Source organism: Salvelinus fontinalis, chromosome 10 (genome assembly GCF_029448725.1).
Source record: "Salvelinus fontinalis isolate EN_2023a chromosome 10, ASM2944872v1, whole genome shotgun sequence".
In the NCBI taxonomy this organism is placed as follows: domain Eukaryota; kingdom Metazoa; phylum Chordata; class Actinopteri; order Salmoniformes; family Salmonidae; genus Salvelinus; species Salvelinus fontinalis.
Genome location: NC_074674.1, coordinates 40,513,428 through 40,530,152, shown reverse-complemented (window position 1 = coordinate 40,530,152; position 16,725 = coordinate 40,513,428). Strand labels below are relative to the sequence as shown.

The 16,725-nt window shown below is 43.4% G+C and overlaps 1 protein-coding gene across 3 annotated transcripts in view; it reads left to right on the top strand.

Annotated features, from left to right (window-relative positions):
- Positions 1-16,725, top strand: part of cadm2a (cell adhesion molecule 2a) — a 306,839-nt gene that overhangs the window by 288,095 nt on the left and 2,019 nt on the right. For 2 of the 3 annotated variants that reach the window (XM_055936815.1, XM_055936818.1), the window contains one exon: positions 11,804-11,926. In XM_055936815.1, coding sequence (XP_055792790.1) covers positions 11,804-11,926 — 123 coding nt within the window. Of the gene's footprint in view, positions 1-11,803; positions 11,927-16,229; positions 16,265-16,725 lie in introns of all 3 variants that reach the window. The other variant, XM_055936816.1, reaches the window with a different exon arrangement.

The window sequence follows — 16,725 nt, the reverse complement described above, 5'->3', positions numbered from 1 at the left end:
ACAATTGGCTGAAATGATTGATGGGAAATGATTCAGGAAGCTTCTCCAACACTACTAGAAGGGTGTCAAACTCATTCCATGGAGGGCCTTGTGTCTGCTGGTTTTTTGGTTTCTCCTTTCAATGAAGACCTAGACAACCAGGTGACGGGAGTTCCTTACTAATCAGTGACCTTATTTCCTCAATCAAGAACAAGAGAGGAAAACCCGCGGACACTCGACCCTCCATGGAATGAATTTGACTGCGCCTGGTAAATGATCGACCATTTTAAAGTGTGAGACTAGTTGCCACTCCAATCCAACTCCCCATATTGTTGAGGCACTGCAACTACTGACGACACAACAGAGGTAGGCCTAATCACCGAGCACACCCCCCATTAATATCAGCGGGGCTGTAGTGGAGCGGGTCGAGAGTTTCAAGTTCCTCGGTGTCCACATCATCAACAAACTAACATGGTCCGAACACACCAAGACAGTCGTGAATAAGGCACTACAACACCCTTTCCCTCTCAGGAGACTGAAAAGATTTGGCATGGGTCCTCAGATCCTCAAAAGGTTCTACAGCTGCACCATCGAGAGCATCCTGACCGGCTGCATCACCGCCTGGTATGGCAACTGCTCGGAATCTGACCATAAGGCGCTACAGAGGTGTATGGTGTGTATGGCATCACTGTGGCCAAGCTTCCTGCCATCCAGGACCTCTATACCAGGCGGTGTCAGAGGAAGGCCCATAAAATTGTCAAAGACTCCAGCCACCCTAGTCATAGACTGTTCTCTCTGCTACCGCAAAGCAAGCGTTACCGGAGCGCCAAGTCTAGGACCAAAAGGCTCCGTAACAGCTTCTACCTCGAAGCCACAATACTGCTGAACAATTAATCAAACGGCCACCCGGACTATTTACATTGACCCCCCCCCTCCCCCCTCCATTTGTTTTTACACTGCTGCTACTTGCTGTTTATTATCTATTCATAGTCACTTTACCCCTACCTACATGTACAAATTACCTCAACAAACCTGTACCCCCACACATTGACTCGGTACCGGTACCCCCTGTATATAGACTCGTTATTGTTATGTAATTATCTTGTGTTACTTTTTTTGTTTATTTAGTAAATATACAAATATTTTCTTAACTTTTTTCTTGAACCGCATTGTTGGTTAAGGGCTTGTAAATAAGGAAGCATTTTCACGGTAAGGTGTGTACACTAACAATTTCATTTGATTTGACACGGGAGTTGAACTGGTACACCGTTCTCAATCACGCAGAATGCTGTACCAGTAGACAGGCTGTGAGGTCGAGCTACACTTCCTATCCCTCCTGTCAAATGTGTGACCGTATTAGAGACACGTATTTTCCTCAGATTACACAAAGAATTTGAATAAATTAATAAACTAACATATCTATTGGGTGAAATACCACAGTGAGCCATCACAGCAGCAATATGTGTGACCTGTTGTCATAAGAAAAGGGGAACCAGTGAAGAACAAACAACATTGTAATGACCACCACCAATTTTATATTTTCATTTATTTTCCCCTACTATTCGTACTACAACTATTTGCACATATACAAATCTGATAATATAAGACTTGAAATGGATTTGATATATTTTTTAAACCTTTGTGAGTGCAATGTTTACTGTTTATTTCACTTGCTTTGGCAATAAAAACGTATGTTTCCCATACCAATAAAGCCCCTTTCAATTTAATTAAATTGAGAGGACAGAGCAAGAGAGTGGGACATAGAGAGAGAGAGTGAGAGAGAGTGGGACACAGAGAGAGTGAGAGAGAATGAGACACACAGAGAGAGTGAGAGAGAGTGGGACACAGAGAGAGTGAGAGAGAGTGGGACAGAGAGAAAAAGTGAAGACAGAAAGTGAAACCGAGAGAGAGAGAGAAGAGAGAGATGAAAGAGACTGGGAGACCGAGGGCAGGGGGAGAGAGAGAGAGAGCGGGAGGGAGAGAGAGAGGACACAGAGAAAGAGAGAGAATGAGATAGATGACAGAGAGAGAGACTGGGAGACAGAGGGCAGAGGGAGAGAGAGAGAGAGAGAGAGACCCGTCCTGTGACGTAAGCGGTACAGTGCATTCGGAAAGTATTCAGACCCCTTGACTTTTTTCACATTTTGTTACATTACAGCCTTACTCTAATTCACAGTTGTCTACTGGACATTTAAATACAGCACGAAAACCAATTAAAAGGTGCATTATCTAGCTTTTAACAATATATTACGACATTCTAGAAGTGTTAAATAGCTAGCGCTAGCTCGTCAATTTGCATAGATGAACTGGGCCGTCGTTAGCTTGTTGGCTAATGTTGTCACGCGTTAGCTAGCTACCTAAGTTATCGGTCGCGCAGTCCCTCTACCCTACTTCTCCTATCATGGACCTCACCTTCTCCTCTAGCTGGTCCACAACCCCTTCAGTCTTCTTCATCTCCCTCCTTCTCTCATCTCCCTCCTTCTTAGCAGCCGACATCATGTCGGTCTTTTTTAATGGTGTCAATATCCCTGGCACCCGACGGCAGAGAAAGACTCGGCCACTCTCACCCATCCTGGTCTCTGCAGTATTCAACCACATTTTTCTTCTACTTGTTTACTGAAGTTCTTATTTTTGTTTTTGATAATGTGTGAAAAATAATGTTGTTGTTTTGGGGGGGGGTTTTGTGTATAAATGGTTAAAAAATAATATCATTCACGTCACATAGGCTTATTCATTATTTATTTATCGATGTCACATAAGAAGATGTTTACAAAGTTCCTAAGAAAACTATGAATTACTAAGAACATTATGAGGACTTATAAACTTCCTTATGAACTTCTCATTTCTTTACTTTCCTTTAAGGAAACGTCTTACTTTCCCCCCCCGTAAGTTTGGTGAATCCAGCCTCTGGAGACCCTTGCAGTTGCGGGCGGTGCAGTTGCCGTACCAGGCGGTGATACAGCCCGACAGGATACTCTCAATGGTGCATCTGTAAAAGTTTGTGAGGGTTTTAAGTGACAAGCCATATTTTTCTTCAGCCTCTTGAGGTTGCCTTCTTCACCACACTGTCTGTGTGGGTGGACCAGTTCAGATTGTCAGTGATGTGTACACCGACGAACTAGAGACCCAGGGACAGAAGTGACTGCTACTCGGCGATAGTCGTTTAGTTCAGTTACCTTTGCTTTCTTAGGTACAGCAAGTGGGGACATGCTCTGAGGACGCAGCTAAGGATGCCGTCTGGGCCTGCAGAATTGCGACGGTTAACGTGTTTAAATGTCTTGCTCACGTCAGCCACGGAGAACGAGAGCCCACAGTCCTCGGGAGCGGCCCACGTTGGTGGCACTGCGTTAAACTCAAAGCGGGTGAAGAAGGTGTTTAGCTTGTCCGGGAGCGTTGTTGTCCGCGACGTGGCTGGTTTCCCCTTTGTAATCCGTGGGTCTGTAGACCCTGTCACATACGTCTCGTGTCTGAGCCGTTGAATTGTGACTCCACTTTGTCTCTGTACTGACGTTTTTGTCTGTTTAATTGCCTTACGGAGGGAATAACTACACAGTTTGTATCCCCGTGTGCTGAAGGTGTCAGGTTCTTGTCCAGTTCTGGGATTTAGGTCACCACAGACTAGTACATATCCCTGGGTCTGGAAATGATTGATTTCCCCCTTCAGGATGGAGAATCTGTCTTCATTAAAGTTAGGTAGCACACAGGACATTTTTCTCTGTTGAGATCGTTTCCTTTTGAATTTCTAGCCATATGTAAAATGTTCCTGTTTTGATGGTAATAGAGTAGGTTAAGTCATATGTCTGCTGTAGTTTGGTGTCAGGAAAAAAATGAAACAAACGTTTTAATAAAGTTTGTTTCCTTTTTAGCGCTCAATGCAATTCAATGATACGCTGTTTGTAGTCCAGTTCAACTGAATAAAATAATCACTCTCCCTCTACCATCTCTGTCTCCCTCTACCGTCTCTGTCTCTGTCTCTGTCTCTGTCTCTGTCTCTGTCTCTGTCTCTCTCTCTCTCTCTCTCTCTCTCTCTCTCTCTCTCTCTCTCTCTCTCTCTCTCTCTCTCTCTCTCTCTCTCTCTCTCTCTCTCTCTCTCTGTCTCTCTGTCTCTGTCTCTGTCTATACCCCATCTCTCTCTCTCTCCCTCTACCATCTCTGTCTCTCTCTCTTCCATCTCTGTCTCTCTGTCTCTGTCTCTGTCTCTGTCTCTCTCTCTCTCTCTCTCTCTCTCTGTCTATACCCAATCTCTCTCTCTCTCTCTCTCTCTCTCTCTCTCTCTCTCTCTCTCTCTCTCTCTCTCTCTCTCTCTCTCGCTCTCTCTCTGTCTCTCTGTCTATTCCTAATCTCTCTCTCTCTCTCTCTCTTCTCTCTAAATAGGTGAGCAGCAGGCTTTGTATCACTCCATAACCCTCCACAGTCCCAAAGACCTGGCTGTCACACTTGACCACACACACACACCTTGTGGTCACTCTGTTGCCGTCCGGCTTGGTCAGTAGAGCAGACAGCTGAGGAATGTTGAATTGGCACCACTTGGACTGCCGAAAAAGGGAGAGAAAAAAATTGAGTGGGGGATAAGGATAGAAGTAGAGAGAGAGAGAGAGAGAGAGAGAGAGAGAGAGAGAGAGAGAGAGAGAGAGAGAGAGAGAGAGAGAGAGAGAGAGAGAGAGAGAGAGAGAACAGAGGCCCCTAACATAGGGTACATGTTCTATATTCTGTGATCTTTATTCAGATTATACGCTGAACAAAATATATAAACGCAACATGTAAATTGTTGGTCCCATGTTTCATGAGCTGAAATAAAAATTGCCCTGAAAATTCTCCATCTGCACAAAAAGCTTGTTTCTCTCAAGTGTTTACCATACATTTGTTTACATCCCTGTTAGTGAGTATTTCTCATTTACCAAGATAATCCATCCATCTGACAGGTGTGGCATATCAAGAAGCTGATTAAAAAGCATGATCATTACACAGGTGCACCTTGTGCTGGGGACAATAAAAGGCCACTCTAAAATGTGCAGTTTTGTCACACAACAAATCAAATGTATTTATATAGCCCTTCTTACATCAGCTGATATCTCAAAGTGCTGTACAGAAACCCAGCTTAAACCCCCAAACAGCAAGCAATGCAGGTGTAGAAGCACGGTGGCTAGGAAAAACTCCCTAGAAAGGCCAAAACCTAGGAAGAAACCTAGAGAGGAACCAGGCTATGAGGGATGGCCAGTCCTCTTCTGGCTGTGCCGGGTGGAGATTATAACATAACATGGCCCAGATGTTCATAAATGACCAGCATGGGTCAAATAATAATAATCACAGTGGTTGTAGAGGGTGCAGCAAGTCAGCACCTCAGGAGTAAATGTCAGTTGGCTTTTCATAGCCGATCATTAAGAGTATCTCTACCGCTCCTGCTGTCTCTAGAAAGTTGAAGACAGCAGGTCTGGGACAGGTAGCATGTCCGGTGAACAGGTCAGGGTTCCATAGCCGCAGGCAAAACAGTTGAAACTGGAGCAGCAGCACGGCCAGGTGGACTGGGGACAGCAAGGAGTCATCATGCCAGGTAGTCCTGAGGCATGGTCCTAGGGCTCAGGTCCTCCCAGAGAGAGAAAGAAAGAGAGAAAGAGAGAATTTGAGAGAGCATACTTAAATTCACACAGGACACCGGATAAGACAGGAGAAGTACTCCAGATATAACAAACTGACCCTAGCCCCCCGACACATAAACTACTGCAGCATAAATACTGGAGGCTGAGACAGGAGGGGTCAGGAGACACTGTGGCCCCATCCGATGATACCCCCGGACAGGGCCAAACAGGAAGGATATAACCCCACCCACTTTGCCAAAGCACAGCCCCCACACCTCTAGAGGGATATCTTCAACCACCAACTTACCATCCTGAGACAAGGCCGAGTATAGCCCACAAAGATCTCCGCCACGGCACAACCCAAGGGGGGGCGCCAACCCAGACAGGAAGATCACGTCAGTAACTCAACCCACTCAAGTGACGCATCCCTCCTAGTGACGGCATGAAAGAGCACCAGTAAGCCAGTGACTCAGCCCCTGTAACAGGGTTAGATGCAGAGAATCCCAGTGGAGAGAGGGGAACCGGCCAGGCAGAGACAGCAAGGGCGGTTCGTTGCTCCAGAGCCTTTCCGTTCCCCTTCACACTCCTGGGCCAGACTACCCTCAATCATAGGACCTACTGAAGAGATGAGTTTTCAGTAAGGACTTAAAGGCTGAGACCGAGTCTGCGTCTCTCACATGGGTAGGCAGACCATTCCATAAAAATGGAGCTCTATAGGAGAAAGCCCTGCCTCCAGCTGTTTGCTTAGAAATTCTAGGGACAATTAGGAGGCCTGCGTCTTGTGACCGTAGCGTACGTGTAGGTATGTACGGCAGGACCAAATCGGAAAGATAGGTAGGAGCAAGTCCATGTAATGCTTTGTAGGTTAGCAGTAAAACCTTGAAATCAACCCTGGAGTAATATGATCACATTTTTTGGTTCTAGTCAGGATTCTACCTGCTGCCTGACCTGCACCCTATTTCATTGTGGAGCTAGAGGAGTTAGAGCCCTGTCTATGTTGGTAGATAAGATGAGAGCACGCCTCCAGCTAGGATGGAGTCCGTCACTCCTCAGCAGGCTAGGCTATGTTGCGCTTGGTGACCTCTGACTGTTGCATCCTAACATCGTTGGTGCCGACGTGGATAACAGCATCCCTATACTCTCTACACAGAGAGCTTTAGCTTTATCCAGCACCATCTTCAGATTAGCCTTAACGTCGGTAGCCCTGCCCCCGGGTAAACAGTGTATGATCGCTGGATGATTCGTTTTAAGTCTAATACTGGAGTCGCCAATGCCACAGATGTCTCAAGTTTTGAGGGAGTTTTCAATTGGCATTCTGACTGCAGGAATGTCCACCAGAGCTGTTGCCAGAAAATTGAATGTTCATTTCTCTACCATAGGCCGCCTCCAACATGTTTTAGAGAATTTTGCAGTACGTCCAACTGGCCTCACAATCGCAGACCACGTGTATGGTGTCGGTGGGTGAGCGGTTTGCGGATGTCAACGTTGTGAACAGAGTGCCCCATGGTGGCGGTGGGGTTATGGTATGGGCAGACATAAGCTACAGACAACAAACACAATTCCATTTTATCAATGGCTGAATGCACTGAGATACCATGACGAGATCCTTTAGGCCCGTTGTGAGGCCCATTGTGAGGCCCGGTGTGAGGCCCGTTGTGAGGCCCGGTGTGAGGCCCGGTGTGAGGCCCGTTGTGAGGCCCGGTGTGAGGCCCGTTGTGAGGCCCGGTGTGAGGCCCGGTGTGAGGCCCGTTGTGAGGCCCGTTGTGAGGCCCGTTGTGAGGCCCGGTGTGAGGCCCGTTGTGAGGCCCGTTGTGAGGCCCATTCTTTTGTAAGGTATCAGTTACCAACAGATGTATACCTGTATTCCCAGTCATGTGAAATCCATAGATTAGGGCCTAGTTTATATATTTTTATTGACTGATTTTCTTCATATGAACTGGAAAAATCTTAAAAATATTAGCATGTTGCATTTATATTTTGTTCACTATAAAAAAAAATCTCAAAAGGATCATATTGATTTATTTGTGATTTAACTCTGCTCACGTTGGAGGATTATGATTCAATAGACTTCTATATATTGGGATATATAATGAGGGTGGTAGGTAGCCTAGTGGTTAGAGCGTTGGGCCAGTAACCAGCAGGTAGTCTAGTGGTTAGAGCGTTGGGCCAGTAACCAGCAGGTAGCCTAGTGGTTAGAGCGTTGGGCCAGTAACCAGCAGGTAGCCTAGTGGTTAGAGCGTTGGGCCAGTAACCAGCAGGTAGCCTAGTGGTTAGAGCGTTGGGCCAGTAACCAGCAGGTAGCCTAGTGGTTAGAGCGTTGGGCCAGTAACCAGTAGGTAGCCTAGTGGTTAGAGCGTTGGGCCAGTAACCAGTAGGTAGCCTAGTGGTTAGAGAGTTGGGCCAGTAACCAGCAGGTAGCCTAGTGGTTAGAGAGTTGGGCCAGTAACCAGCAGGTAGTCTAGTGGTTAGAGCGTTGGGCCAGTAACCAGCAGGTAGCCTAGTGGTTAGAGTGTTGAGCCAGTAACCAGCAGCTAGCCTAGCGGTTAGAGCGTTGAGCCAGTAACCAGCAGCTAGCCTAGTGGTTAGAGTGTTGGGCCAGTAACCAGCAGGTAGCCTAGTGGTTAGAGCGTTGGGCCAGTAACCAGCAGGTAGCCTAGTGGTTAGAGCGTTGGGCCAGTAACCAGCAGGTAGCCTAGTGGTTAGAGAGTTGGGCCAGTAACCAGCAGGTAGCCTAGTGGTTAGAGCGTTGGGCCAGTAACCAGCAGGTAGCCTAGTGGTTAGAGCGTTGGACCAGTAACCAGCAGGTAGCCTAGTGGTTAGAGCATTGGACCAGTAACCAGCAGGTAGCCTAGTGGTTAGAGCGTTGGGCCAGTAACCAGCAGGTAGCCTAGTGGTTAGAGCGTTGGACCAGTAACCAGCAGGTAGCCTAGTGGTTAGAGCGTTGGGCCAGTAACCAGCAAGTAGCCTAGTGGTTAGAGCGTTGGACCAGTAACCAGCAGGTAGCCTAGTGGTTAGAGCATTGGACCAGTAACCAGCAGGTAGCCTAGTGGTTAGAGCGTTGGGCCAGTAACCAGCAGGTAGCCTAGTGGTTAGAGCGTTGGACCAGTAACCAGCAGGTTGCCTAGTGGTTAGAGTGTTGGGCCAGTAACCAGCAGGTAGCCTAGTGGTTAGAGTGTTGGGCCAGTAACCAGCAGGTAGCCTAGTGGTTAGAGCGTTGGGCCAGTAACCAGCAGGTAGCCTAGTGGTTAGAGCGTTGGGCCAGTAACCGGCAGGTAACCTAGTGGTTAGAGCGTTTGGCCAGTAACCAGCAGGTAGCCTAGTGGTTAGAGCGTTGGGCAGTAACCAGCAGGTAGCCTAGTGGTTAGAGCGTTGGGCCAGTAACCAGCAGGTAGCCTAGTGGTTAGAGCGTTGGGCCAGTAACCAGTAGGTACTCTAGTGGTTAGAGCGTTGGGCCAGTAACCAGCAGGTAGCCTAGTGGTTAGAGCGTTGGACCAGTAACCAGCAGGTAGCCTAGTGGTTAGAGCGTTGGGCCAGTAACCAGCAGGTAACCTAGTGGTTAGAGCGTTTGGGCCAGTAACCAGCAGGTAGCCTAGTGGTTAGAGCGTTGAGCCAGTAACCAGCAGCTAGCCTAGCGGTTAGAGTGTTGAGCCAGTAACCATCAGCTAGCCTAGCGGTTAGAGTGTTGAGCCAGTAACCATCAGCTAGCCTAGCGGTTAGAGCGTTGAGCCAGTAACCATCAGCTAGCCTAGCGGTTAGAGCGTTGAGCCAGTAACCATCAGCTAGCCTAGCGGTTAGAGCGTTGGGCCAGTAACCAGCAGGTAGCCTAGTGGTTAGAGCGTTGGGCCAGTAACCAGCAGGTAGCCTAGTGGTTAGAGCGTTGGGCCAGTAACCAGCAGGTAGCCTAGCGGTTAGAGCATTGGGTCAGTAACCAGCAGGTAGCCTAGTGGTTAGAGCGTTGGACCAGTAACCAGCAGGTAGCCTAGTGGTTAGAGCGTTGAGCCAGTAACCGAAAGGTTGCTGGATGGAATCCCATGGCTGATATTTAGCCATGTTTTATATACACGCTTCCAGAGAATATTTAATGTTATATATGTTAATGGTTCTTTCTATCACATTTTAGCTACTTCCTTTTCCAGACAAAGTCATCCGCTTCGCTCCATTCTACACCGAAGACAAATCTTGACAAAAGTAGAATAATTTCAGTCCATGTCGTATTATAATGTCTTCTATTGATTCCTGAAGTCCTCCACCTATCTCAGCGGGTCCTTTCAACCCCAGATTACCTCAGAAATCACCTAGAAGTTCTATCCCGTTTAAAACCCCAAAACATTTCTGCCGCTATTAGACTTATGTGTGACAGAAAAAAAATTAAAAAGCTATATTTTGACTTTTTAGATTTTCTCATATGACTTAACAACAGAAAAGGAATTATATCTTTGAGTATTTGTGTATGATGCACCTCACTTGATTTGGCAATGTTAACACATGTTTCCCATGCCAATAAAGCCCCTTGAATTGAATTGAATTATACTTTATGGGTTTGTATCCCAAATGGCACCCCCTATAGGGCTCTGGTCTAAGGCACTGCACTATAAACAGGCTATAAACAGGCTGCAGTTTGGGAAGCTACCCTTCTACTTTGTCATATGAGTAAACATTTTACATTACTTCCATATTGTCCTGGTTTCCATGTGTTGTTGTATTTATCTACGCTGTCCTTCCATGTCTCTGTGGGGGGGTGAGTCCCTGAACAATATGAATGATTTACTCCTTTTTTCTCTCTCTCTCTCTCTCTCTCTCTCTCTCTCTCTCTCTCTCTCTCTCTCTCTCTCTCTCTCTCTCTCTCTCTCTCTCTCTCTCTCTCTCTCTCTCTCTCTCTCTCTCTCTCTCTCTCTCTCTCTCTCTCTCTCGTTTTTTTTTTGTGGCAGTATTTCTACGTAGCGTCTGACTGCCTTTCTGGCAATAACACTCACATTTGACTTGTCTTTCTACCTCTGACTTTGCTGATTGCTCCTTTCTTGAGAAAAAGAATGTACTTACTGTAATATGTGGTTGTCTCACCGACACAGAAAAAGGTGCCATCTAGAACCCAAAAAGGGTTTTTGGGCGGCCCCCATGGGAGAACTCTTTGAAGAACCCTTTTTGGCTCCAGGTAAAACCCTTTTGGGTTCCATGTAAAGGGTTCTACCTGGAAACCAAAATGGTTCTACCTTCTACCTGGAACCCAGCCGAAGAACCCTTTAAGTACAATTGTTTTCTAAGACTCTGGATAAGAGAGTCTGCTAAATGACTCACTACTGTAGTGACTCTGGATAAGAGAGTCTGTTAAATGACTCACTACTGTAGTGACTCTGGATAAGAGAGTCTGTTAAATGACTCACTACTGTAGTGACTCTGGATCAGAGTCTGTTAAATGACTCACTACTGTAGTGACTCTGGATCAGAAAGTCTACTAAATGACTCACTACTGTAGTGACTCTGGATAAGAGAGTCTGTTAAATGACTCACTACTGTAGTGACTCTGGATCAGAGAGTCTGCTAAATGACTCACTACTGTAGTGACTCTGGATAAGAGAGTCTGCTAAATGACTCACTACTGTAGTGACTCTGGATCAGAGAGTCTGTTAAATGACCCACTACTGTAGTGGCTCTGGATCAGAGAGTCTACTAAATAACAAAAAATTAGAGAAAATGACAGCAGCTCACTGATGCTTAACTCTCTCTTTCTTTTGTCCTGTTCCTCCCTCTCCTCTATCCCCCTCCCTTTCCCCTCTCTTCCCCCTCCTCCCCTCCCCTCCCTTTTCCCTCTCTTCCCCCTCCGCCCCTCCCTTTCCCCTCTTCCCCATCCTCCCCTCCCTCTCCTCTATCCCCCTCCTTCCCTTCCTCTCCTCTATCCCCCTCCCTTTCCCCTCTTCCCCTCCTTCCCTCCCTCTCCTCTATCCCCCTCTCTTCCCCCTCCCTTTCCCCTCCTTCCCCTCTATCCCCCTCCCTTTCCCCTCTCTTCCCCCTCCTCCCCTCCCTTTCCCCTCTCTTACCCCTCCTCCCCTCCCTCTCCTCTATCCCCCTCTCTTCCCCCTCCCTTTCCCCTCCTTCCCCTCTATCCCCCTCCCTTTCCCCTCTCTTCCCCCTCCTCCCCTCCCTTTCCCCTCTCTTCCCCCTCCTCCCCTCCCTCTACTCTATCCCCCTCTCTTCCCCCTACGCCCCCCCTCTCTTTCTCCTCCCTCCATCTCCTTCCCTCCTCTCTCTAGACCCCAACGCCATGGGGCAGCATGGTCCAGACCATGCTCTGATTGGAGGAGTGGTGGCGGTGGTGGTCTTCGTCACCTTGTGTCTCATCATCGTTCTGGGCCGCTACCTGGCCAGGCATAAAGGTACCTGTGACACAATGCACCTGTAAAACACCTGACATAGGTAACACACCTGATAGTGCCTGTTATACACTACACCTGTAAAACACCTGACATAGGTAACACACCTGATAGTACCTGTTATACACTACACCTGTAAAACACCTGACATAGGTAACACACCTGATACTACCTGTAACACAGTGCACCTGTAAAACACCTGACATAGGTAACACACCTGATAGTACCTGTTATACACTACACCTGTAAAACACCTGACATAGGTAACACACCTGATAGTACCTGTTATACACTACACCTGTAAAACACCTGACATAGGTAACACACCTGATACTACCTGTAACACAGTGCACCTGTAAAACACCTGACATAGGTAACACACCTGATACTACCTGTAACACACTACACCTGTAAAACACCTGACATAGGTAACACACCTGATAGTACCTGTTATACACTACACCTGTAAAACACCTGACATAGGTAACACACCTGATAGTACCTGTTATACACTACACCTGTAAAACACCTGACATAGGTAACACACCTGATAGTGCCTGTTATACACTACACCTGTAAAACACCTGACATAGGTAACACACCTGATACTACCTGTAACACACTACACCTGTAAAACACCTGACATAGGTAACACACCTGATAGTACCTGTTATACACTACACCTGTAAAACACCTGACATAGGTAACACACCTGATAGTACCTGTTATACACTACACCTGTAAAACACCTGACATAGGTAACACACCTGATAGTACCTGTTATACACTACACCTGTAAAACACCTGACATAGGTAACACACCTGATAGTACCTGTTATACACTACACCTGTAAAACACCTGACATAGGTAACACACCTGATAGTACCTGTTATACACTACACCTGTAAAACACCTGACATAGGTAACACACCTGATACTACCTGTAACACAGTGCACCTGTAAAACACCTGACATAGGTAACACACCTGATAGTACCTGTAACACATAAAGATAACATACCTGATAGTACCTGTTAAACACATAAAGATAACATACCTGATAGTACCTGTTAAAAACATAAAGATAACATACCTGATAGTACCTGTTAAACACATAAAGATAACATACCTGATAGTACCTGTTAAACACATAAAGACAACATACCTGATAGTACCTGTTAAAAACATAAAGATAACATACCTGATAGTACCTGTTAAACACATAAAGATAACATACCTGTTAAACACATAAAGATAACATACCTGTTAAACACATAAAGATAACATACCTGATAGTACCTGTTGAACACATAAAGATAACATACCTGATAGTACCTGGTTAACACATAAAGATAACATACCTGATAGTACCTGTTAAACACATAAAGATAACATACCTGATAGTACCTGTTAAACATATAAAGATAACATACCTGATAGTACCTGTTAAACATATAAAGATAACATACCTGATAGTACCTGTTAAACACATAAAGATAACATACCTGTTAAACACATAAAGATAACATACCTGATAGTACCTGTTAAACACATAAAGATAACATACCTGTTAAACACATAAAGATAACATACCTGATAGTACCTGTTAAACACATAAAGATAACATACCTGTTAAACACATAAAGATAACATACCTGATAGTACCTGTTAAACACATAAAGATAACATACCTGACAGTACCTGTTAAACATATAAAGATAACATACCTGATAGTACCTGTTAAACACATAAAGATAACATACCTGTTAAACACATAAAGATAACATACCTGATAGTACCTGTTAAACACATAAAGATAACATACCTGTTAAAAACATAAAGATAACATACCTGACAGTACCTGTTAAACACATAAAGATAACATACCTGATAGTACCTGTAACACATAAAGATAACATACCTGACAGTACCTGTTAAACACATAAAGATAACATACCTGATAGTACCTGTTAAACACATAAAGAGAACATACCTGATAGTACCTGTTAAACATATAAAGATAACGTACCTGTTAAACACATAAAGATAACATACCTGATAGTACCTGTTAAACACATAAAGATAACATACCTGTTAAACACATAAAGATAACATACCTGATAGTACCTGTTAAACACATAAAGATAACATACCTGATAGTACCTGGTTAACACATAAAGATAACGTACCTGTTAAACACATAAAGATAACATACCTGATAGTACCTGTTAAACACATAAAGATAACATACCTGTTAAACACATAAAGATAACATACCTGTTAAACACATAAAGATAACATACCTGATAGTACCTGGTTAACACATAAAGATAACGTACCTGTTAAACACATAAAGATAACATACCTGATAGTACCTGTTAAACACATAAAGATAACATACCTGTTAAACACATAAAGATAACATACCTGATAGTACCTGTTGAATACATAAAGATAACATACCTGATAGTACCTGTTAAACACATAAAGATAACATACCTGACAGTACCTGTTAAACACATAAAGATAACATACCTGATAGTACCTGTTAAACACATAAAGATAACATACCTGACAGTACCTGTTAAACACATAAAGATAACATACCTGATAGTACCTGTTAAACACATAAAGATAACATACCTGACAGTACCTGTTAAACACATAAAGATAACGTACCTGTTAAACACATAAAGATAACATACCTGTTAAACACATAAAGATAACATACCTGATAGTACCTGTTAAACACATAAAGATAACATACCTGTTAAACACATAAAGATAACATACCTGATAGTACCTGTTAAACACATAAAGATAACATACCTGATAGTACCTGTTAAACACATAAAGATAACATACCTGATAGTACCTGTTAAACACATAAAGATAACATACCTGATAGTACCTGTTAAACACATAAAGATAACGTACCTGTTAAACACATAAAGATAACATACCTGATAGTACCTGTTAAACACATAAAGATAACGTACCTGGCAGTAGTAAAACTGATAGTACCTGTTAAACATATAAAGATAACATACCTGATAGTACCTGTTAAACACATAAAGATAACATACCTGATAGTACCTGTTAAACACATAAAGATAACATACCTGTTAAACACATAAAGATAACGTACCTGGCAGTAGTAAAACTGATAGTACCTGTTAAACATATAAAGATAACATACCTGATAGTACCTGTTAAACACATAAAGATAACATACCTGGTAGTACCTGTTAAACATATAAAGATAACATACCTGATAGTACCTGTTAAACACATAAAGATAACATACCTGATAGTACCTGTTTAACACATAAAGATAACATACCTGATAGTACCTGTTAAACACATAAAGATAACATACCTGTTAAACATATAAAGATAACATACCTGATAGTACCTGTTAAACATATAAAGATAACATACCTGATAGTACCTGTTAAACACATAAAGATAACATACCTGGCAGTACCTGTTAAACACATAAAGATAACATACCTGATAGTACCTGTTAAACACATAAAGATAACATACCTGTTAAACATATAAAGATAACATACCTGATAGTACCTGTTAAACACATAAAGATAACATACCTGTTAAACACATAAAGATAACATACCTGTTAAACATATAAAGATAACATACCTGGTAGTACCTGTTAAACACATAAAGATAACATACCTGATAGTACCTGTTAAACACATAAAGATAACATACCTGATAGTACCTGTTAAACACATAAAGATAACATACCTGATAGTACCTGTTAAACACATAAAGATAACATACCTGATAGTACCTGTTAAACACATAAAGATAACATACCTGTTAAACACATAAAGATAACATACCTGTTAAACACATAAAGATAACATACCTGATAGTACCTGTTAAACACATAAAGATAACATACCTGTTAAACACATAAAGATAACATACCTGTTAAACATATAAAGATAACATACCTGATAGTACCTGGTTAACACATAAAGATAACATACCTGATAGTACCTGTTAAACACATAAAGATAACATACCTGATAGTACCTGTTAAACACATAAAGATAACATACCTGATAGTACCTGTTAAACACATAAAGATAACATACCTGATAGTACCTGTTAAACACATAAAGATAACATACCTGGCAGTAGTAAAACTGATAGTACCTGTTAAACACATAAAGATAGCATACCTGATAGTACCTGTTTAACACATAAAGATAACATACTTGACAGTAGTAAAACTGGTAGTACCTCACCTGACTAATTCTCTTTGTCTATCCAGTTTGTTTATAATCAGGTTCATTGTCAGACACAAAGGTAGGTCACCTGTTAATAGCCCACCTGACCAACTCTATTACATTTATAACCAGATATCAGGTATAAAGGTAACACACCTGACAATAACACACCTTATCAAGCATAACCAGTGTTTATAACCCAATGAAATAACCAGGTATAACCAGGTATAACACACCTGACAATAACACACCTTATCAAGTATAACCAGTGTTTATAACCCAATGAAATAACCAGGTATAACCAGGTATAACACACCTGACAATAACACACCTTATCAAGTATAACCAGTGTTTATGACCCAAGGTAAGTACCAGGTATAACCAGGTATAACACACCTTATCAAGTATAACCAGTGTTTATAACCCAATGAAAGAATCAGGTATAACCAGGTATAACACACCTGACAATAACACACCTGATAATAACACACCTGACAATAATACTCATGGTCATTCAACTCCCAGCTTTCCTTGAATCTA